This window comes from Girardinichthys multiradiatus, chromosome 17 (genome assembly GCF_021462225.1).
Source record: "Girardinichthys multiradiatus isolate DD_20200921_A chromosome 17, DD_fGirMul_XY1, whole genome shotgun sequence".
In the NCBI taxonomy this organism is placed as follows: Eukaryota; Metazoa; Chordata; class Actinopteri; order Cyprinodontiformes; family Goodeidae; genus Girardinichthys; species Girardinichthys multiradiatus.
In genome coordinates, this window is record NC_061809.1 from 6463839 (window position 1) to 6487809 (window position 23971).

Genomic DNA, 23971 nt, shown 5'->3' on the forward strand with positions numbered 1-23971 from the left:
AATTCAAATTAAAAAATACTTTATTAATCCCAATGGGAAGTTAATTGTTGTTGTAGCTCATATTAAGATGGTTTCTTCAAAGATCCGTTTCAGATGCAGCAGATCTGAAGAAGCCTCTGACTGGAGACACACAAGAGGATGCTCAGGGTTCTCCATAATGTTCTTCATTTGATGAAGAATCCTTCTTTGCACAGTGATCTCCAGAGGTTCCAGAGGAATCCCCAGAACAGAGCCAGCTTTCTTTATTAGCTTGTTGAGCTTTTTCAAGTCCCTGGCTCTGATGCTGCTACCCCAGCAGATGATGGCGGAAGAGATCACACTTTCCACAACAGACTTATAGAAGATATACAGGTCCTTCTCAAAATATTAACATATTGTGATAAAGTTCATAATTTTTCATAATGTCATAATGAAAATTTAACATTCATATATTTTAGATTCATTGCACACTAACTGAAATATTTCAGGTCTTTTATTGTCTTAATACGGATGATTTTGGCATACAGCTCATGAAAACCCACAATTCCTATCTCACAAAATTAGCATATCATTAAAAGGGTCTCTAAACGAGCTATGAACCTAATCATCTGAATCAACGAGTTAACTCTAAACACCTGCAAATGATTCCTGAGGCCTTTAAAACTCCCAGCCTGGTTCATCACTCAAAACCCCAATCATGGGTAAGACTGCCGACCTGACTGCTGTTCAGAAGGCCACTATTGACACCCTCAAGCAAGAGGGTAAGACACAGAAAGAAATTTCTGAACGAATAGGCTGTTCCCAGAGTGCTGTATCAAGGCACCTCAGTGGGAAGTCTGTGGGAAGGAAAAAGTGTGGCAGAAAACGCTGCACAACGAGAAGAGGTGACCGGACCCTGAGGAAGATTGTGGAGAAGGGCCGATTCCAGACCTTGGGGGACATGCGGAAGCAGTGGACTGAGTCTGGAGTAGAAACATCCAGAGCCACCGTGCACAGGCGTGTACAGGAAATGGGCTACAGGTGCCGCATTCCCCGGGTCAAGCCACTTTTGAACCAGAAACAGCGGCAGAAGCGTCTGACCTGGGCTACAGAGAAGCAGCACTGGACTGTTGCTCAGTGGTCCAAAGTACTTTTTTCGGATGAAAGAAAATTCTGCATGTCATTCGGAAATCAAGGTGCCAGAGTCTGGAGGAAGACTGGGGAGAAGGAAATGCCAAAATTCCAGAAGTCCAGTGTCAAGTACCCACAGTCAGTGATGGTCTGGGGTGCTGTGTCAGCTGCTGGTGTTGGTCCACTGTGTTTTATCAAGGGCAGGGTCAATGCAGCTAGCTATCAGGAGATTTTGGAGCACTTCATGCTTCCATCTGCTGAAAAGCTTTATGGAGATGAAGATTTCATTTTTCAGCACGACCTGGCACCTGCTCACAGTGCCAAAACCACTGGTAAATGGTTTACTGATCATGGTATCACTGTGCTCAATTGGCCTGCCAACTCTCCTGACCTGAACCCCATAGAGAATCTGTGGGATATTGTCAAGAAAACGTTGAGAGAATCAAGACCCAACACTCTGGATGAGCTAAAGGCCGCTATCAAAGCATCCTGGGCCTCCATAAGACCTCAGCAGTGCCACAGGCTGATTGCCTCCATGCCACGCCGCATTGAAGCAGTCATTTCTGCAAAAGGATTCCCGACCAAGTATTGAGTGCATAACTGTACATGATTATTTGAAGGTTGACGTTTTTTGTATTAAAGACACTTTTATTTTTTTGGTCGGATGAAATATGCTAATTTTGTGAGATAGGAATTTTGGGTTTTCATGAGCTGTATGCCAAAATCATCCGTATTAAGACAATAAAAGACCTTAAATATTTCAGTTAGTGTGCAATGAATCTAAAATATATGAATGTTAAATTTTCATCATTACATTATGGAAAATAATGAACTTTATCACAATATGCTAATATTTTGAGAAGGACCCGTACAGCATCTTGCTGCAAACACTGAAGGACCTAGGCTTCCTCAATTAGTACAGTCTGCTCTGTCCCTTCTTGTAGACTGCTTCACAGTTGCATCTCCACTCGTCTGTTGTCCAGATGAACAATGAGGTATTTATACTCCTCAACCACCTCCACCTCTTCTCCCATGATGGCAATGCTGTTTGACCTATTCCTGTTTCTCTTGAAATCTACAATCATCTCCTTTGTTTCATTTTTGTTCAAGATAAGATGATTGTTTCCACACCATGCTACAAAGAGATCCATCTCTGATCCACCCCACAACTGCAGAATCATCCAACTATTTCTGCAGATGACAGGAGTCTGTCCTGTACTGGAAGTCTGAGGTGTACAGAGTGAAAAGGAAAAGTGAGAGTACAGTCCACTGTGTTGCTCCTGTGCTGCTGAGTATCTGGTTAGACACACAACCCTTCAAGCTCTCAAGCTGTGGTCTGTTTGTCAGGTTGTCTTTGATCCAGGAGATTGTCAAGGCCTCCACTTCACTTTCTGACTAAGCAAATCAGGTTGGAATGTGTTAAATGTTCTGCAGAAATCAAAGAACATGATCTTCACAGTGCTGCTGGCTTTGTCCAGATGACAGTGGGTTTATTGAAGGAGGTGTATTATGGCATCTTCAACTCCAACTCCACATCGATAAGCAAACTGAAGGAGGTCCTGATAGTTTATTGGTTGCTTACTTATGGGGGGACAACAGGAGTCTATCTGGTACCTTCATGATGTGGGATTTCAGGGCAACAGGTCTACCATCATTGAGGACTGATGGGTGAGTTCATAGTACATTATTTTTATAATACAATTACAATTATTAATTATAATACAAAGACTGACTAGGTAGATGTGAAACTGACAGGTGTTGTCAGCCACCCAGTACAGCAGGATGGAAGTAGCTGTGGAGTGATTGCCATAAAGGTACTCTTAACACATTAAGGTGTACATACATTTTTGGGACATATTTAAAATTTTCAATGCTTTGTTGTTCATGACAGATGATCAAGATTATGAAGAATTCGTATCTTAGACCAAGGAATTGGCTGGATACTGTACTTGTTAGATGAAACTTTTCTTACAGATGGCAATGGAAGTCATGGAGGCATTTCCAGACAAGCCGAGAATGACGTTTTCACCCACCAAACCGGATATTGTAAAGGACCGGGTTTCATTTGCACTGCAAATTCTTGAATCATCAGGTAATTGGGTAATTTTCAGTTTTTTTCCTGTGTGGTATTCATTTATTTATGTGATGCATGTATCCATCAATAAAGTTTTTAAATTGCCTATAATTGTGTGCAGGGTTGCTGGGAGGCTGGTGCCTACCTCAAGCAAAGATTTGTCTTAGAAAGTGGGCACACCTATAAAATTACCAAAAAGAAACTTACAATGAATACTAACATGAACTTAACATTTGTGTGGGGTATTTACAGATTCAATGTGACTCATGTATTCAGTGGTACCATTTACAATGCATGAACATGGATCCTGCAGAGGTGCCAGAAAGGGCGAAAACAGCGTGGGACTGCCCGTTATGTCACTAACAAAAGTGTTAATTGTTTTCAGGTTTGGACATTGTTGGTCAGTTAGATTTAGATCATTTTTTGGTTTGATAACTGTTGTTCTGTTTTTATTAATAAATTTCCATTTATCTTAAATAAAAAGTTTGCAAATTTAATAAAAGCTATGTTGAATATAAAACATGTATAAAGAATAATGTTACTGGCCTTTAACCTTGGACATCATATGTACTTATTCATTTTGTAAAATTGATTATTATCCAGTATATGCATTCTAAATTACTCTGGTTATAGTATAGGTGACCCCTTAATATAATCTCATTGTGAGGTACTTTGAGTGGTGTATTTCTCCAAAACTCTACAGTAACATTTTGAAATATTAATTCTGGTTATAGTATAGATGGCCCTTTAACATAATCTGAAGAGAGTGTGTTGTCACCTCTCATGATTCTGGAGAAATAAATTGCTGAAATCTCTTATTTTCCTCTTAATTTCTCAACCGTTGCCTGGATCGGCGTCCTATCACGTCAGCTGGCAGATTTCTGTCGGCTCACTTGACCGCAGTGGACAGGTAGACAGACACGTGGTTGTGCAGCAGCAGCGCCTACTCTCCTCTCATCTGCTGTAAATTTGAGCCCTGTCCGGTCGAGGCCTATGTGGGAAATTTACTGACAAAAATCAAGATCACATATTTTCATTTGAGAGCAGGATTTCATTCTGCTTGCACTCAAAACTAGTAATGGTGTAGGCTTCTGATATTCTGTTCCAAATTCCTCAAATTGTTTTCATGGTTTTTTGTTTTTTTTTGTCTGTATTTTTTATTGTGTAAGTGTATAAAAATTGGCAGTGAGATTTAGAAAATTGTGCCAGAAGCTCAATGGAAAATCTGTCCCAGGGCACCAAATTGTCTGTTGCCGATTTTGTTTTGAAGATCGTTTCATCTTGCACCTTTAAAGGGCCTGGTCACATATTATAACTATAAAAGATGTCTGCTGATTGAACACCGGGCTGCAGACATAAACATCTACAATTAACACACAACACGCTCACATTTAACGTTTCCTTTTTCTTTTTGCACCTCACCTGAGTATTGCTGACTCAATGGGCTCCATAGTACCTGACTAGGCTGTTTTAACCCCTTTATTATCATACACAGCAGAACATTGATGCTGCTCATGTACCATTTGCAGCATCATGCTGAGAAAAGAAAGGCTTAGAAAAGCAAAAGAAAAATAAATTCAAAAGACAGCTCAGGGCAGCATCACTTTACTCTCCTGGATCAAACCAACAGTTTCTACAGAGGAGGAGTCAGTACCAGGGCCATGTTAAGGAACAAACTGTTTGGATAGAAAGATCTTCAAGCTATAATCTGTTTTGGTTTGATGTTTTGTACAGTAACAATAATAATAATAATAATAATAATAATACAAATTCAAAAGTAGCTTTGTGGTAGGTGTTAAACTTTGGCCATAACGGCTACTGAATTAAAGAGACTTATTGTTGTAATTGTTGGTCTTCCAGGCAGGCACAGCAGACGTCCAAGGGAAGCTTGGACGTATGCTGTCCTGCAAAACGCCAATTAGCATGGACAATGAGGCAGATGATTTATTAGAAATGATAACAGAGTCAGCAACCAAAACGTCAGAATCCATAGCGTTGACGGCCACAGAATCAGAGCTCTTCGAAAATGAAAGTCAGTGTGAGATGGAAGAACAAGAAAGCCAGGAACAAGAACCCATTTTTTGTGAAAAAGATGACATAATTGCAAAGCTGCGTATTATGTAATATCTAACAGATCCTTCCCATGTTGAAGCATTCCATATCTAGTGCAATGACAACTACATTTCCATGTGCTGCAGCGTAGGTTCTTGTCAACCAGACATGGCATTTCCCAAAAATGCGAATGGGAGATCTTTCCAAAAACAATGGTACTCTGGGAATGTGTGGCCGTAGGACTCCCATACTATTGATTCAATTCAATGTTTTAGTTGTCGTCTTTTCCTCTCTGAAGAAAAGTATAAGAGAAAAATGGCATGGACAACTTGTGGTATAAAAAAGTGAAAAAGTGCTCTTGGAAAAAAATCAAGCAACATTCAGTCACAGAAATGCACATGAAAAGCATGGCAAGATGGACCAGTTACCAGAAAAAGGCAATAAAGTCCACATTTGATGTTTCTGATGTAAAGGGGGTGGTAGTTAGAGAGCGAGAGAGACAGACAAATAGAGAAATCCTGATCAGGTTGATTGATATTACATTATATCTTGCAATGCAGGGACAAGCTTCCCAAGGAACTGATGAGAGCACATCTAGTGACAACCGTGCGAACTTCCTTGAACTGGTGGAAGTTTTTTCCAGATATGACAGTGTGCTGAATATGCATACAGTTGCCAATGCAAAATCCTTCAAGACAATGCCTCAGGTGTCTTTCTAATAGAACCCAAAATGACATAATTGTACCGATGTCTACTTACATCAGGAATAAGATAAAAGTTGAAATAAAAGAGGCTGGAATGTACTCCATCCTACTTGATGAAACCTCTGATGTTTCGCACCAAGAACAAGTGTCATTTGTAGTGCAATATTTCCATAATATGGAAATTAAGGAGAGATTTATTGAAGTGTGCAATGTCAATACAACTACAGGTCAGGATCTGGAGAGTACTGAGCTATCGCTTTTGCAGAAGAATGGCCTAGAGCTGAAAAATATGTATGGTCAAGGCTATGATGGAGTAGCCAACATGAGTGCAATGTATAAAAGGTCTTCAAGCCAGAAGACGCTCACACTGTGAAAAGGCTCTCTATGTGCACTGCAAAGCACACTGCCTGAATTTGGTCTTGGTAGAAGCGTCAAAGTCCAACAGGCATTTTGTCACATTCTTCAACCTTGTGGAGAAATTGTTTGCTTTTTCTGTCTCCCCAAAGCGCCCTGCTGCCTTGATGAAATGGCAGCAGTCTCTGTGCCCTGGACAGCGTGTTATGAAATTCCAGGGCTTGCAGGGAGGCAGCTCTGAAGGCCCTCCAGAGAAACCTCAATGCTGTTTTGAAGGTTCTGGATGACATCATTGACAGCGATCCACCTAACCTGGCTCGAGGTGATGCTCAGATGTACAAAAATGCGGTCAACTTTATATTCATTCTCTGCCTGGAAATCACCACACCATTGTTAAAAATCACTGCTCTGGCATCAGATTCTCTGCAGGACGAAGGGTTGGACCATTTCATTGCCTACAAGGTGATTCATGGTGTGCTTCACACAGTACAAACCAGGAGGTCTGAGGAGAAGTTTGGGGAGATAATTGGATGTGTAGAAGAGAAAGCAAAGAGCCTCAACATTGCAATGCCTGCTGTGGTGCCTGGTCAGGAGAGGAAACGGAAAATACCAATGCGTTTACAACAAAGCAGAACAGCGTCTCAAGTTGGTGCTCTGTTTGAGTCTGTGGAGGCATACTTCAGGAGTACTGTATACTACATCTTTCTGGATAGTATGACTGAGGAGCTACACAGGAGATTCAAAGGGGACAAACCTGGATGTTCCACTGACAAAATCATTCAGTCCTTTCACCACTAAACAGTACATTCCAACTGGGTAAGCAACAAAATGCAGAAGCGAGTTTCTGAGGCATTATGAAAAGCATTAATTTTGTAAATTATGCTTAGTGCTGAGTTTTTTTTAAGGGGGGCTATGTTGCTTAATGTAAATTTTGTGATAATCGTACAACTTGTTTGTTCAGTACTATAGAAATTCAAAAAATATATTGCATTAAAAAAAACCACAATTGTTAATCCTGCTCCTGGCCCGTACTTATTTAAGTGTTTTAACACATTGTGACTGTTGTTTGGATTAATATTGATATACAACTTGAGTGATGAAAACCGAACTCAAATTCCTTGTTTGTGCACACAAACTTGGCCTATAAAGTTGATTCTGATCCTGATATGAGTGAAGATGGGAGCCCGTTGCCAGGTCCTGGACATTGTCAGGTCCTAAAGCTTCCCTGGTCTTAAGTTTACATATTCCACAGAAACCTTACAATAAAGTTCAGCTGTAACAAAATGCATGTTCTACCCTTGCATGCGTGGGTTCTCTCCGGGTACTCCAGCTTCCTCCCACAGTCCAAAAGCATGATTGTTGGGTAAACTAGTTGTTCTAAATTGCCCTTAAGTAAGAGTGTGTGTATTGGTGTCGCTCCTGTGCGTCTCTGTGTTGCCCTGTGATAGACTGGTGACCTGTCCAGGGTGTACCATGCATCTCGCCTAATGACTGCTAGGTACCAGAATCCTCATGACCCTGCAAGGATAAGCATGCATAGAAAATGGATAGTGTGGAAATATAAATGCCTTATCATTAGTAGCTAAAGCTAAGATATATTTGGGATTTGCTGCTTATAGATTGATTATTATTAGGAGTTTTTAGTTATGCTTTTGAGAGTTAGAAAAATCCTTAAACAGTAGCTTCTAGTGTGGTCACACAATGAGTGTTTATTATTCAAGGTTAAAGCTTGCAGGTGTTTTCTGTCTGTATCGTGAGAAGCCGGCAGTGTATTAGGGAGGCATGGTACTCCTCTCCCTGAAGATGTGTGAGAAACTGACCTTCAGCAAAAGAATGTGTGAGAAAACTGAGAAGGGCTGCACAACAAATGTAAAATGTATACTTCAGCAAAGGAATGTGTGAGAAACTGAGAAGGGCTGCACAACAAATGTAAAATGTATATTTCCTATAGTATGTGTGTGTTCAATAAAAGAACGGTGCAGGGGAGAGAAAAACAGATGTGTTCCTGACTACATAGATGCAGCACCTCTCTCCCCTGCCGGGTGAACAGCTTTATCACTTAGTCCGTGTTTTTCTTTCTTAGAGATTCAAGTCTAGTTTCTCGTACAGAATTAAGATGCTTTGACCAAATAAACGAATGCGCAGGAGTTTAGAAGGACAACTCCAACAATAGATGGATGGATGTACCTACTGACATATGTTAAAGAAAAAGCAGAGAAAGTGGAAGACGAACAGAAAGATGTGTGGATAAAGGTAAAGCTGAAAATCAAGTCCTGACAGGTTTTACGTAAAAAAACGAATCCATATTTTATGGAATAAAAATCCAGAGAAAGTACAAAGCAGGAAGTATTTTATCTTTTGGGGTTTCAAAGCCTATACACATGTAACTCACAAAATGTTAATAGTACATCACTCAAGAGTAAGTACAGCCTTTTCCTTTAAAATTAAATTAAACAATAAAGATAATAACCTGGCCCCTACTTGGTCCTAAATAATAAACACAACCTTAGTTAAGCAATGTTACCTCATACATCACACAATGTCATTTATCAAAGCATTTTAAAAACCAAACGTAGCCAAAATTCAGAATCTGTGTTTTAAAAAAAATTAAGGGCTGCTGATCAATTGGATTGAATAGGTTATCATCATTAGTGTGAGCACCTCTATAAAAGCAGGAGTTTTAGCAGTTGCTGGTCTAGAGCATAAAGATGTGTGGTAAAATGATGCAAGGACACAAATACGTCAGCAATGACCTTAGAGAAGCAGCTGTTGCTGCCTGTCAATCTAGGAAAGGTCAGAAGACTAGTTCTAAACAATCTGAGGCCATCAATCTACAGAGAGAGAAGTGGAAACAATTCAGTCAGCTGCCAATCTTGTAAGGAGTGGACATCCCAGCAAATTGAGCCCAGTCAGAGTAAACAACCCTCAGCGAAAATAAATTGTTGTTAAATGAGCCTCTGGGCACTGGAACAGACTGCCTATGGCTTCATTTTGGTTACACAATGACACACTCTGACATATTTATTTGATCTAAGACCTAAAAAGAACTTAACTACTCTTACAATGCCTTGAAAAAGAAAAACCTTTTTACCATCAGTGTAATAAATCATCAACAAGAACGTACAGTAAGTTCAGAGTTACCTGCAGTCTGGCTAGCTGAGTGATCCTGGCCACAATCTTGTTATAGGGATCAACGATCTTTGTCCTTATCCTAGAAAGAAATGTATGGAGTTATTAACTGACCATCAGATGGGTGTTTCCACCTCAGGAACTTCTCCAAGACACCTAAAAACTATTTGAAGTTGTCACAATAATACAGGAAGAAGATTAATGCTACAAAAGAAAAAAAAAAACACACTTTAAGAGGTCAAAGGGAAAGTATAACCTGAGGCTCCAATTCAACCCCGATTTTTTTAAAGTAAGATTTAGATTTGAACTGAACATCCAAGTTAGAGGTGGAGCAGCTTTGTGGAGAAAACCCATAGTTCCGCTGCTCCGGATTCATACCACAACCACAGTATACACTAAGGACCTACAACTCTTTCAATCCAGAAGCATTTGTCAGCTTCAGATTCCATCAGCTCTTTGGATGCAAAACATTAGCTCAAATATTGGGAAAACTCAGTAACATACTACTCAAAGAGATTGTGACACTGCTAAACTGTAGCAAATTAAAAAAAAAGAAAACATGTATTGCTTTTGTCAATAGAGTTCCAGCATCAAAAGAATTACCAGAGGTGACTTTATTCAGAGTCAGAAGAAGTTTATGGTTCAGCTGGCCTGTTGTTTTAAGTTCCTAAGACCAGTCAACCATGGGGTTGAACTAAGCTTTGTTGGATCAACAGCCAAATTCCAGCTAAACCAACCTAATCATCCAAGCTGGTTATTTACCTGTCAACAGCAGCCTGCAGGGCACTGATCCTTGTCTGCATCATCTGAAGTACCCCTGAAAATAAGAGAATGTTTTTTTCAGAACTTTTAATTAAAAAAAGTTTACTTGTTAGAATGCACTCGCTTCATCTGGTGGTACATATCAAGAGCTGCAAAAGCTAAGGGAGCATTAAAACTAAGAAAACAAAATCTAATTTTATCACACATATGCTAGGAGTAGCCCACATGCTAATGTTAGCATTTAAGCTAACATAAGCATTTAGGCTAAAATTCACTTATAAGCCAAAATTAACATATTGAATTATTGTATTGTCTCATTAATTAGTGAATTAATGTTAGTGAACATGCTATTGTTAGCCAAAAAACTACTGTTAGTATTTTAGCTAGCATCAGCTTTTTAGCTAATTTTGGCTTATACACTGCTGTTATAATACTAACTTTAGCCTGTTTGGCTGTTTTTAGCTCACTATCTTTCTACTTAAACAGTTAGGATGATAGTTTTTCTTGGTAATGTTTCTGCCATTTCTGCTGATTTATCAGATTTCAGATGATTTTCTGCTGTCAACTTAAGCTTCTGCCTGCTAACTCTTCTGTTATCTGGTAATTCATTGAATTTTAGCCAACATTCTGCCATCAACCTTAGCTTCTTTCTGCCAAGTTTTTGCAGAGGAGTTTGGCATTTCTGCTAATTGGCTACATTTCAGCAAATTTTCTGCAGTCAACTTCAGATTGTTTCTGCCAGTTTACAGCTAAAGAATTCAGCTTGTGGCGTTCACACTGTGCTCAGCTCTGATTGGCTGAGTCAATCCTCACTGCTTCCTGTATATCTGTCAGTGATTGTGTCTTTCTTTCTTTCTTTCTGCCTCTACTCTTCCTGTCTCTCTCACTAGGGTGCGCACTAGAGGCTGACATTTTTTCGGGAGTCCCACGGGTCACGGGATTCCCATGGGACGGGAGACAAAATGAGTAAGGATCCCGTGATTGGGACGGTACAGGATAAAACATGAACGGGAGCAGACGGAAGCGGGAGCTAACCAATAGGAGGAAAAATAAACTAGGATCTATTGTCTTTGGAAATGTAAAACTGAGACTTTGTTATAAACTTTAAGAAAAAACAAACTTGGATCGACGGCGCCATTGTGTAGTTTTTTTCCAAGAAGCCTATACTATAATGCGAGTCAAATGAACTACACGACCCACAAGCCAACAGGGCTTCAACCACAACCCAACAGTGCTTCTGATCGATGTTTTCCACATGCGTTCAAAACGCAGCAATGGAGGGAGCAAACGCAGGTGGAGAACTGGACATGATAAAATTGGATTTGCAACGTAAAGTCAAAAGTAAGGACCAATCTATTAAACTCATAGAGCTGACAGGAAATTCGCAAATATTACCAAACTTCAGGAGAGTTGAATGTAGCGGTGTTAACACGCAGTATGCTGCTTGTAAAACGTGTTTAGTAATAATCAAGTACACCAGTGATTCCGGGACGAGCGGTCTCAAAAGGCACACTTGTAAGGCAAATTCTGGATTAAATCAGCCCTGCATCTCTTCATTCGTTAAACGAAAAATACCATCACACGTCAAGTCTCATCTGACCAACAAAATTTCTCGCATGTGCAGCCAAGATTTAAGACCCTTTGCTACAGTAGAGGGGAAAGGCTTTATCAGCGTTGCTCAGGACCTGCTCGACATTGGAGCCAAATATGGAGAGGTGCAGGTGGAAGACATACTACCGTGTGCACGCACAGTCTCCCGCCATGTTCAAGAGGAATATGACAAAGTTAAACAGCTGATCATGGAAGAGCTTCATCAGGTATGTCACATCACACTATTTTGTAAAGCAAAAAACTTTACCTTTATCACACAATAGTCCATCAGTAATTATCCTAGCAGTAGATTTCTTTCCCCTTTTTTAAACTGCTCAATTTTATTCTAAACTGGTCATCTATTTTATGTAAGATATTGGAGGCCTAATAACGCAATATTAATTCCTTTTGTGCAGACTACAGACCATGCTGTAACCACAGACCTTTGGACAGAGGAGAGGACCAGCACACACTACATCACTGTCACAGTTCATTACATTCTGAATTGGAAGATGGTGAACCGGATTTTGGCCACAAGGGAGATGGAGGGTGTCAAATCCATTGACAACATCAGAAGAACTGTGGAGGGAATTCTTCAGGTAGCTCTCTCTTTCAAATCAGACTGCCTTTATTTATATGGCATATGAAATAAAACTTGCCAGTTAATTCATAAAATCGGGAAAACTATGAAGACATGCACTTCAACAAAGAGCATAGTGCAACAAAAACATGTCACAAAAGAATGACATAAGAAATACTGAAAAAGCATACACTGTTATTTTTTATAATATATAAAACTATGAATTTATTGAAAAGTGCTATGTACAAATACATGATTATTTATCATTCTGTTTTAAGGTGCGTTCACACCGAACGCAGGTTCTGCGAATATTTTGCGTCATTTGTGTGCTTTTGCCCGCTTGACATTCCGCGTGAACTCTGCGTTGCCAAATGTCAACAAGCGGCAACACTTCGCCGCGTCATCAAATAGGAGGAGCTTCCATCTGCTACTTTCAACTGAACATGGCGGACATGGATTTCACGGACCTAATTACGGTGTTTTTCCTGTGGAGAGCCGAAAAACGCAGTCGACATCCCTGGGTTCACCAGATTATAAATGGACTAAGTTAATGTTAGCCAACATGCTAGTGATAGCCAACATGCTAATGTTGCATTTTAGCTAACATTAGCCATTTTGCTAATTTCAGCTTATAAACTATTGCTGTCATTCTATACATGCTACTGATAGTTTACATGTGAACATTAGCATTTTAACATTGTTTTTGATAATTTTAGCTTATTCACTTCTGTCAGCATACTAGATGTAGAGCAGGGGTCCCAAACTGAAATAGTAGGAGGTCCACTACCTCCATCATCTAAACGCTAGGGTCTGAACATTTTAAATCTGACAAATATTTTCAAATATTTTGGTTTTTAACTACTGATCAATTATTCATATGCCCCTCAACACTTGTATGCTTACTGTTGAGCTGTAAGAGACTGTGTTATCAGCCATGTAACTCGTTCATACTGTCCCCTCAGTTCATTTATTCTTCTTGTCCTACCGTCAGACCCAGGCTGATAGCTTTGGTTAAAGTTCTTATGCTTGGTTTCATAATGTCTCTTTAGATGTCCATGCTTTATAAGTCCAACTAATTAAGAACATATAACGCAGACTGGCCTTACACCTGACAGAAGTTAAAAGGAAAGGGTGTGCTTCTGTCCATTAATCTTTAAATGTGCGATTTTAATAGTCCACTTTATGTATTTTTGACAAAGCCATTTTGTTTTACTCACTCATCTGTGCGCCACCAAGTCATTGTACTGTGAGCATGGGTGAGCTCCCAAACTAGTAAACTAGCTGTTAACAGCATAGCGCACTACACTGACGGCTGGAGGTGGGGCTACCGCTATAGCTCGAGCCGTCAGTGGTTCAGTGAAAACACAACTGGTACCAAATCGAGTAGAGCAAAACTGAGAGGAAAGTTGCCGCACCGCCTAAAACGAGCCAGTGGAAAAGGAGGATTAGCAACCCACGATCAAGGACCCCGCATAGCAGTTTCTTCTTTGTCATTTTCTGACGTTTGGCATACAACAATGTGGTGCATTACTACCACCGGCTGGCTTGGAGTGTGGGCCAGAATGTTGTAGACCCACATAGCTGCCCGTCGTGCCTGTTCAAAAGTCAGACGCAGCAGGAGTAAAATGTCTATATCTACATAGTAAATGAGACAATGCTTTGCAATCCTGACAAAATGCTCTCTGGGTCCTGATTTGGACCAGAGAACGGGGTTTAGGGACCCCTGATGTACAGAGTTAATGTTAGTCTATATGTTATCATTTTAGCTCCTCTCTCTCCTTTCTCCCTCTTTCTGTTTCTTTCTCTTGGCTTATTTATTTATCAATATCACTACACGGCAGGACCTAGTCAATGACCTGAAGAGAGCTGGAACCACAGTCTCAAGGATGACCATTAGTAACACACTACACTGCCAAGGATTAAAATCCAGGGATAAAATAGTAGACCTGCACAAGGCTGGGGTGGGCTACAGAATCTTTCTGTTTCTTTCTCTTGGCTTATTTATTTATCGATATCACTACCCGGCAGGACCTAGTCAATGACCTGAAGAGAGCTGGAACCACAGTCTCAAGGATGACCATTAGTAACACACTACACTGTCAAGGATTAAAATCCAGGGATAAAATAGTAGACCTGCACAAGGCTGGGGTGGGCTACAGGGAACTAGCCAAGCAGCTTGGTGAGAAGGCTACAACTGTTGTCACAATTATAAGAAAATGGAAGACGTTCAAGATGATGCTCAATGTCCCTAGGTCTGGGGCTAAGAACTACATAGCAACCCTAGTCAATGACCTGAAGAGAGCTGGGACCACAGTCTCAAAGAAGACCATTAGTAATACACTATGCTGCCATGGATTAAAATCTTGCAGAGCAGGCAGGGTCCCCCTGCTCAAGCCAGCGCATGTCCAGGCCCGTCTGAAGTTTGCAAATGACTATCTGGACGATCCAGAAGAGGAACGGGAGAAGGTCATGTAGTCTGATGAGAAAATAAATTTGATCTTTTTGGTCTAAACTCCACTCGCCGTATTTGGAGGAAGAAGAAAGATGTGTACAACCCCAAGAACACCATCCTTACCATGAAGCATGGAGCAGGAAATATCATTCTTTGGGAATTTTCTGCAAGGAGGACAGGATCACTGCACCGTATTGAGGGGAGGATGGATGGGGCCGTGTATCGGGAGATCTTAGCCAACAAGCTCCTTCCCTCAGTAAGGGCATTGAAGATGGGTCGTGGCTGGATCTTCCAGCATGACAACAAACCGAAGCACACAAGAGAGGGCAACTAAGGAGGGGCTCTGTAAGAAGCATGTCATGGTCCTGGAGTGCCCTAGCCAGTCTCCAGACCTGAACACAATCGAGGAGTGGTCCAAAATCCCTGCTGCAGTGTGTGCAAACCTTGTCAAGAACTACAGGAAACATCTGCTCTCTGTAATTGCAAACAAAGGTTCGTTCGTTCGTTCGTCGTCTTCCGCTTATCCAGGACCGGGTCGCGGGGGCAGCAGACTCAGCAGAGACGCCCAGACGTCCCTCTCTCCAGACACCTCCTCCAGCTCCTCCAGGGGGAGCCCAAGGCGTTCCCAGGCCAGCCGAGAGACATAGTCCCTCCAGCGTGTCCTGGGCCGTCCCCTGGGCCTCCTCCCGGTGGGACGTGCCTGAAACACCTCCCGAGGAAGGCGTCCAGGAGGCATCCGGTATAGATGCCCGAGCCACCTCAACTGGCTCCTCTCAATGTGGAGGAGCAGCGGCTCTACTCCGAGCTCCTCCCGGATGGCCGAGCTCCTCACCCTTTCTCTAAGTGCCCGGCCACCCTACGGAGGAAGCTCATTTCAGCCGCTTGTATCCGTGATCTCGTTCTTTCGGTCATGACCCAAAGTTCATGGCCATAGGTGAGGGTAGGAACGTAGACCGACCAGTAAATTGAGAGCTTTGCTTTTCGGCTCAGCTCTCTCTTCACCACAATGGACCGGCACAGCGCCCCCATTATTGTGGCAGCTGCACCGATCCGTCTGTCGATCTCCCGCTCCATTCTTCCCTCACTCGTGAACAAGACCCCGAGATACTTAAACTCCTCCACTTGAGGCAGGAACTCCCCTCCAACCTGAAGAGGACAAGCCACCCTTTTCCGGTCGAGTACCATGGCCTCGGACTTGGAGGAGCTGATCCTCATCCCAGCCGCTTCACACTCGGCTGCGAACCGCCACAGCGCATGCTGTAGGTCTTGGCTAGAGGGGGCCAGCAGGACCACGTCATCCGCAAAAAGAAGAGACGAAATCCACTGGTCCCCAAACCAGACCCCCTCCGGCCCTTGGCTGCGTCTAGAAATCCTGTCCATAAAAGTTATGAACAGGACCGGCGACAAAGGGCAGCCCTGCCGGAGTCCAACATGCACTGGGAACAGGTCCGACTTAGTGCCGGCAATGCGGACCAAACTCCTGCTCCGCTCGTACAGGGACCGGATGGCCCCTAATAAAGGGCCCCCGATTCCATACTCCTGGAGCACCCCCCACAGGGCATCACGAGGGACACAGTCGAATGCCTTCTCCAGGTCCACAAAACACATGTGAACCGGTTGGGCAAACTCCCATGAACCCTCGAGCACCCTGTAGAGGGTATAGTGCTGGTCCAGTGTTCCACGGCTGGGACGAAAACCACACTGTTCCTCCTGAAGCCGAGGTTCGACTATCGGTCGGACTCTCCTCTCCAATACCCTGGCGTAGGCCTTACCAGGGAGGCTGAGGAGTGTGATCCCCCTGTAGTTGGAACACACCCTCCGGTCCCCCTTCTTATAAAGGGGGACCACCACCCCAGTCTACCAGTCCAGAGGCACTGTCCCCGACCGCCACGCAATGTTGAAGAGGCGTGTCAACCATGACAGCCCTACAACATCCAGACACTTGAGGTACTCAAGGCGGATCTCATCCACCCCCGAAGCCTTGCCACCGCGGAGCTTTTTAACCACCTCGGTGACTTCAGCCTGGGTGATGAAAGAATCCAACCCCGAGTCCCCAGCCTCTGTTTCCACCACGGAATGTGTGATGGCAGGATTGAGGAGATCCTCGAAGTACTCCTTCCACCGCCCGATAATGTCCTCAGTCGAGGTCAGCAGTCTCCCGCCCCCACTATAAACAGTGTTGGCAAAGCACTGCTTCCCCCTCCTGAGGCGCCGGACGGTTTGCCAGAATCGCTTCGAGGCCAACCGGTAGTCCTTCTCCATGGCCTCACCGAACTCTTTCCAGGCCCGAGTTTTTGCCTCTGCCACAGCCCGGGCCGCAGCACGCTTGGCCTCACGGTACCCGTCAGCCGCCTCAGGAGTCCCACAAGCCAACCACAGCCGATAGGACTCCTTCTTCAACTTAACAGCATCCCTTACTGCCGGTGTCCACCACCGGGTTCTGGGATTGCCGCCACGACAGGCACCGCAGACCTTACGGCCGCAGGTATGGGCAGCAGCATCGACAATAGATGCAGAGAACATGGTCCACTCGGACTCTATGTCTCCAACATCCCCCGGGATCTGGTCGAAGCTCTCCCGGAGGTGGGAGTTGAATACATCCCTGGCCGAGGGCTCCGCCAGGCGTTCCCAGCAGACCCTCACTATGCGCTTGGGCCTGCCGAGTCTGTCCGGCTTTCTCCTCCTCCAGCGGATCCAACTCACCACCAGGTGATGATCAGTGGACAGCTCAGCCCCTCTCTTCACCCGAGTGTCCAAAACATGCGGCCGAAGGTCTGATGATACGACAACAAAGTCGATCATCGACCTCCTGCCTAGGGTGTCCTGGTGCCAAGTGCACTGATGGACACCCTTATGTTTGAACATGGTGTTCGTTATGGACAATCCGTGACTAGCACAGAAGTCCAATAACAAAACACCACTCGGATTCAGATCGGGGAGGCCATTCCTCCCGATCACGCCTCTCCAGGTGTCACTGTCGTTCCCCACGTGGGCGTTGAAGTCCTCCAGCAGAATAATGGAGTCCCCGGGAGGGGCACTATCCAGCACCCCCGACAGGGACGCCAAGAAGGCAGGGTATTCTGCACTACCACTCGGCCCGTAGGCTGAAATGATGTCAGAGACCTCTCCCCAACCCGAAGGCGCAGGGATACAACCCTCTCATCCACTGGGGTAAACCCCAACACGAGACGGCTGAGCTGGGGGGCAACAAGCAAACCCACACCAGCCCGCCGCCTCTCCCCGTGGGCCACTCCAGAGTAGAAGAGAGTCCAACCCCTCTCAAGGAGATGGGTTCCAGAGCCCACCCTGTGCGTGGAGGCGAGCCCGACTATTTCTAGTCGATATCTCTCGACCTCCCGCACAAGCTCAGGCTCCTTCCCCCCCAGCGAGGTGACATTCCACGTCCCTAGAGCCAGCCTAAGCATCCGGGGATCGGGCCGTTGAGGTCTCCACCTTCGTCCGCCACCCAATCCTCTTTGCACCGGTCCCTCACGGTTCCCCCTGCAGGTGGTGGGCCCACTGGGGGATGGCCTCGCGTCTCTCGTTCGGGCTTGGCCCGGCCGGGTCCCGCGAGGAGCAACCCGGCCACCAGGCGCTCTCCAACGAGTCCCGACCCCAGGCCTGGCTCCAGGGTGGGACCCCGGCTCCGCCGTACCGGGCGACGTCACGTGCCTCGATATTGTGTTCTTCATGAGGGGTTCTTGAACCATTCTTTGTCTGACCCATCACCTAGAACCTGTTTGCCATGGGAGACCCTACCAGGGGCATTTAGGCCCCAGACAACATAGCCTCTAGGATCATTTGAGCACTCAAACCCCTCCACCACGTTAAGGTGACGGTTCAAGGAGGGGGCAAACAAAGGTTTCTGTACCAAATATTAAGTTTTGTTTTTCTGATGTATGAAATACTTATGTAATAAAACGCAAAAAAAAAAGAAAAAAAAGATCAGACTGTGATTTTCTGGACACAACGTGATTTTCCACTCAGTTGAGGAGTACCCATTGATACTGTTTTTGTAGGTTTTCCTACTTGCAAAGCATGTAGAGGTATTTTAATTTTTATCATGGGAGTACTCCTCATGATAAAAATTAAAATACCTCTACATGCTTTGCAAGTAGGAAAACCTACAAAAACAGTATCAAATACTTGTTCTTCCCACTGCAAGGTGAAACCCATCTCCAAGAGGTGACAGTTACAGGAAACTAAGTGTTAGGATTTCACATTGATTTTGTAAAGAAAAGTAGTTAAATACCCTCAAGAGACTCGATCCCTGTTGCTTGAGCCAGTAAGTCTTCATGCCTAGCCACAACCTGGAATGAAAAGATAAATACACAGAGGTGCTTGGTTTGAATTTAGCATTGATTTCCACAGGGATGAAAAATAATGCTAAGCATTTCCTTGCATTTAGTACATAGATGTTAGGAAAAAATATTCATGCAAATCATGCTTAATTACAACACCTGAAACAATATTAAATTGCTATGCATGAGGGATGTCTATCTATTTTAGTAGAAAAAGTAATTTAGATGCTAAGGATTGAGGGTTTGCAAAACAAACCTAAAAAAAACAAATGGCACTCTTGCAACAAATGGCACATTAAAAAAAATACAGAATCACTTTTAAGGTTAATGTAAATTAAGGATACCCAGAACACCGCTTACTGTATTTTGTTACCATTCATTTTAATGACATAGCTAGGGTTTATTGCTGAGTTTTTAGTCCAACAAAAACTAAAGCATATTACTCTATAAGAAATCTGACATGTTCGCAGAATAAGACTGTTAAAAGTACAGCAAGAACAGCTTATTTCTCATCATAATAGAAGAGAACAAGAATAATCCTAGGTTTCTCTTTAGTACAGTTGCTAAACTTACACAGAGTCATAGCTCTGTTGAGCCATCCATTCCCTTAGCTCTTAGCAGCCATGACTTTATGGGATTCTTCTTAAATAAAATTGATTCTATTAAAAAGAAAATCTTTGACATACTCCCAAAGATGATTACTTCATCCTCAGCAAGTGAGACAACATTGGAAATAACTGCAGAACCCGATTTGTGTTTGGACTGTTTTGATCCTGTGAAGCTTCCTGAGTTATCAGAAATATTAGCTTCATCTAAACCTTCAACTTGTATGTTAGACCCAATCCCAACCAAATTATTTGAGGAAGTATTCCCTCTGATTACCAGCCCCATTTTAGATATGATTAATCTATCGTTAGTAAATGGATATGTACCACAGGCTTTTAAGTTAGCTGTAATTAAACCTTTACTTAAGAAACCTTCGCTTGATCGAGATGACTTGAAAAATTACAGACTTATATCCAATCTTCCATTCTTATCTAAAATTCTTGAGAAAATTGTTGCTAATCAAATGTGTGAGCATTTACACAGCAATGACCTGTTTGAAGAGTTTCAGTCAGGTTTCAGAGCTCATCATAGCACTGAAACAGCTCTGCTGAAAGTCACTAATGATATTCTTATGGCCTCAGATAATGGACTTGTGTCTGTTCTGGTTCTGTTAGATCTCAGTGCTGCATTTGATACAGTCGACCATAATATTCTCTTAAAGGGGCTGGAATATGCTGTAGGGATCAGGGGAGCAGCGCTAGGCTGGTTTAAATCTTATCTGTCTGACAGATTCCAGTTTGTTCATGTAAATGATATATCATCTTTAAACTCCAGGGTTAATTGTGGAGTACCACAGGGTTCAGTACTTGGGCCAATTCTCTTTACTATATATATATGCTTCCAATAGGTCAAATTATCAGGCAGCATGGGATACATTTTCACTGTTACGCTGATGATACTCAGCTTTACTTATCCATAAATCCTGATGAGCCCAATCAGTTAGATAGACTACAAGCATGTCTTGAAGATACAAAAACTTGGATGACTTTAAATTATTTGCTTCTAAATTCAGACAAGACAGAAGTTGTCGTCTTTGGACTGGAGACTTTAAAAAGGAAATTGCTTAGTCAATCACAACCTGGATGGCATTAAATTGACCTCCAGTAATAAAGTAAAAAACCTTGGTGTTATTTTTGACCAGGACATGTCATTTAAATCCTATATTAAACAGGTTTCTAGGATTTCCTTCTTTCACCTCCGGAACATTGCCAAAATTAGAAATATCCTATCCAGGAGTGACGCTGAAAAACCAGTCCATGCATTTGTTACTTCAAGGCTAGACTATTGTAATTCGTTACTATCAGGATGTCCACAAAATGCAGTTAAACGCCTTCAGCTGATTCAAAATGCTGCAGCAAGAGTTCTGATGAAAATTAAAAAGAGAGATCATATTTCTCCTATTTTAGCTTCCCTTCATTGGCTCCTTGTTAAATCCAGAATAGAATTTAAAATTCTCCTCCCCACATATAAGGCCCTTAATGATCTAGCTCCATCATGCATCAGAGATCTGATGGTTCCATATGTTCCTAACAGGGCACTTCGTTCTCAGACTGCAGGTTTACTGGTGGTTCCTAGAGTATCTAGAAGTAAAATGGGAGGCAGATCCTTTAGTTATCAGGCTCCTCTCCTGTGGAACCAGCTCCCAGCTTTAGTCCGTGAGGCAGACACCCTGTCTACTTTTAAGGCTAGGCTTAAAACTTTCCTTTTTGATAAAGCTTATAGTTAGAGTGGCTTAGTTTATCAGGGAGGGAGCCTTCCTCCCTCCCTGTTGGTTGGAGTAAGGGGGAGTCAGGTTTAGCCTAAACCGGCTCAGTTATGGTTGAGGTGCAAACACACCCTCCATTTCTGCTACCTGTGTGACCCATTCTCTTTTCCGATGGTTGTGATCAGTTTGACAGAGAGAGGTATCCCAATCCTTGTGGTTTTTAGTATAACAATGACCATCAGTGGGACCCTTTGTGGGGTTCCTTGAGATGACATTGCTGTAAATAAGCGCCGTTTAACTAAATAATCTAAACTGAAACTATCTGTGTAGTTATGCTGCTATAGGCTTAGGCTGCTGGAGGACATAACGACCACTTTCACCCTCTTCGCTACATTCTCACACTACTCTCCAATTTTGCATTATTTGCTGTTATTTCAGCTTTTACCCTTGTTCTCTCTATTCTCTTCCTAGAAGCTACACCTGGCCTGGCTCTGTGTCTACCTGTGACACCTTTCTGGATAGGGGAATCGTTCGAGCTTCTGCTGGCAACAACTTAATGCTCACCCTCTACCAATGATCCACATAGCCCTGTCTTTTAGTGTTTAACCCTTTCTCTCTCCTAGACATGGTGATTGACTGAACTTAACTGTAACACATTCTATGTGCTCTCTTTCAGACTCTAACCTTGAAAACTGGCTCAGAGTTTATCTGTTCTTTCTTTCTAGGTGAAACGACTAAAGGAGCTACATCCATTAACATTTACTTTTCCTTCCCATAGAAAGTACTCCTGGATCAGTGCATCTGTGTTCTTTTTGTGTTTCTGCTCTGTTCTCTCAAACCCCCAGTCGGTCGTGGCAGATGGCCGCTCATACTGAGCCTGGTTCTGCTGGAGGTTTCTTCCTGTTAAAAGGGAGTTTTTCCTCTCCGCTGTTGCTACATGCATGCTTAGTATGAGGGATTGCTGCACAGTCAACACCAGTGACTGTCCACTGTCTCTACATGCTCATCTGGGAGGAGGGAATGCTGCAAGTCACTGACTGGATGCAATCTGCTGGCTTTCCTTAGATAGAAAAACTTTTTATCCAATTTGAATAAAAAGCTAACTCCGACTGCACCGTTCAATTGTTAGTATTTATTGGAATGTATGTACCTGACTGTTGTGAAGTGCCTTGAGACATGTGTTGTGAATTGGCGCTATATAAATAAACTCATTTGAATTGAAAAGTCCATTACCTGACTTTCTAACCACTAAAAGAATAGTCCCCAAACATTGTTTCATAAAGATTTCAATAGATATATCAGAAATCCTATTTGAAATAAGCCATTTTTGTGATTATTTATCTCTCTGTAAATCGAGGGACATAAAACAGTGGCAGCTATTTAATTTTGGAGCCCACATGTATGAGCTTTGTGTCATTTGAAAGCACCTTTGATGCTTAATAAGATGAAGTCGTTTGTTTTGACATGCAAGTCTTTTGGAAATGTTTCCAATAGATGTACATGTGCACTTGATTTAATTTGTTTTAACAGATGTATTCCGAAAGCTGATTTATATGCCTATGTCATTCATAGGTCCTATGAATGACATGGGCGTTGCTTTAATACCTGGCTGTGCAGCTCCTTGTCCAGCTGGCTGATGCCCTGTGCCAGCCTTGCCAACTGCTCAGCAATGACAGCATGATGGATAGCCTGCGCTGTGTACGTCTTCACGTCAAAGTCTTCGTCCAGGAAATCCGCATAGCACTCTGCAAACACAGCAGCAAGCCATAACATGTTTCCATCACCAAACAGCAGGCGAGTGTGCGGTTCATATTGTCTGAGACAGATCAGATGTTGTCTATTGTCAGAGAACTGGGGAGCCTTTCTGGATCCCTGCATTAAGAGCCCAGGAGTCCATTTGGCCAATTACTAAACACATTCCAACTGCTGCAAGTTGTACATACTCGGAGAGAGAAGGGAAATTTAAGTATAGGTGTTAGAAAAGTCAGCAATGTTACATAACAACCCTGGTCAATATTTACTAGGTCAGGTATTGTTCTGAAAAAACAGGCTCACCATCTTTCAGAAGTGAATTCGTGGAAGCTTCTTTACCATCTTCCATGTTGACACTTCCGTGTGTGATGTACGCTTCTTCTTGGCAGGTTGCAAACTGAATTTTAGGTGCATTAGCGCCGCCCTTTAGGTTGTAGTTCTTCTCGTTTTATTTTATTGACGGCTTACAATAGAAGTGTGTTACCGCCACTGCCAGGAAGAGGAGTGATCCTATGAATATAACTTCAGCGTAAAAAAAACTTTACTAAATTCTGTTAGCTAGTCGTGCATTCTTTACACACTTTCCTAATGGTTTTACAACGGATTGTGAATCAGGCCCACTTAATATGTTGATCATTGTTATTTGAAATCTCACTGCCCTTCTCATTCCTGCCTTACACTTGTGTTCTTTCTAGATTCTACTCAGGGACGTGCACATATGTGGCACTTGCCCGTTTTCTTCTGTACAAAAAAGTGCCTCTTGAAAAAAATTTTTTCTTCTTTCTTTTTCATTTGATCTTTTACAGTTTTACTGTTTATTA

At 42.8% G+C, this 23971-nt stretch overlaps 1 protein-coding gene across 1 annotated transcript in view; it reads right to left on the reverse strand.

Moving 5' to 3' along the window:
• The window catches only part of cog5 (component of oligomeric golgi complex 5), a 151666-nt gene extending 128103 nt beyond the window's left edge, over positions 1 to 23563 (reverse strand). The window contains exons 1-5 of the mRNA XM_047389471.1: positions 23454 to 23563; positions 23004 to 23143; positions 19039 to 19096; positions 10165 to 10219; positions 9415 to 9484 (exon numbers count right to left, since the gene is read on the reverse strand). Coding sequence (XP_047245427.1) covers positions 9415 to 9484; positions 10165 to 10219; positions 19039 to 19096; positions 23004 to 23143; positions 23454 to 23499 — 369 coding nt within the window. The 5' untranslated portion in view covers positions 23500 to 23563. The remainder of the gene's footprint in view (positions 1 to 9414; positions 9485 to 10164; positions 10220 to 19038; positions 19097 to 23003; positions 23144 to 23453) is intronic.
• Positions 23564 to 23971: the final 408 nt, after the last annotated feature.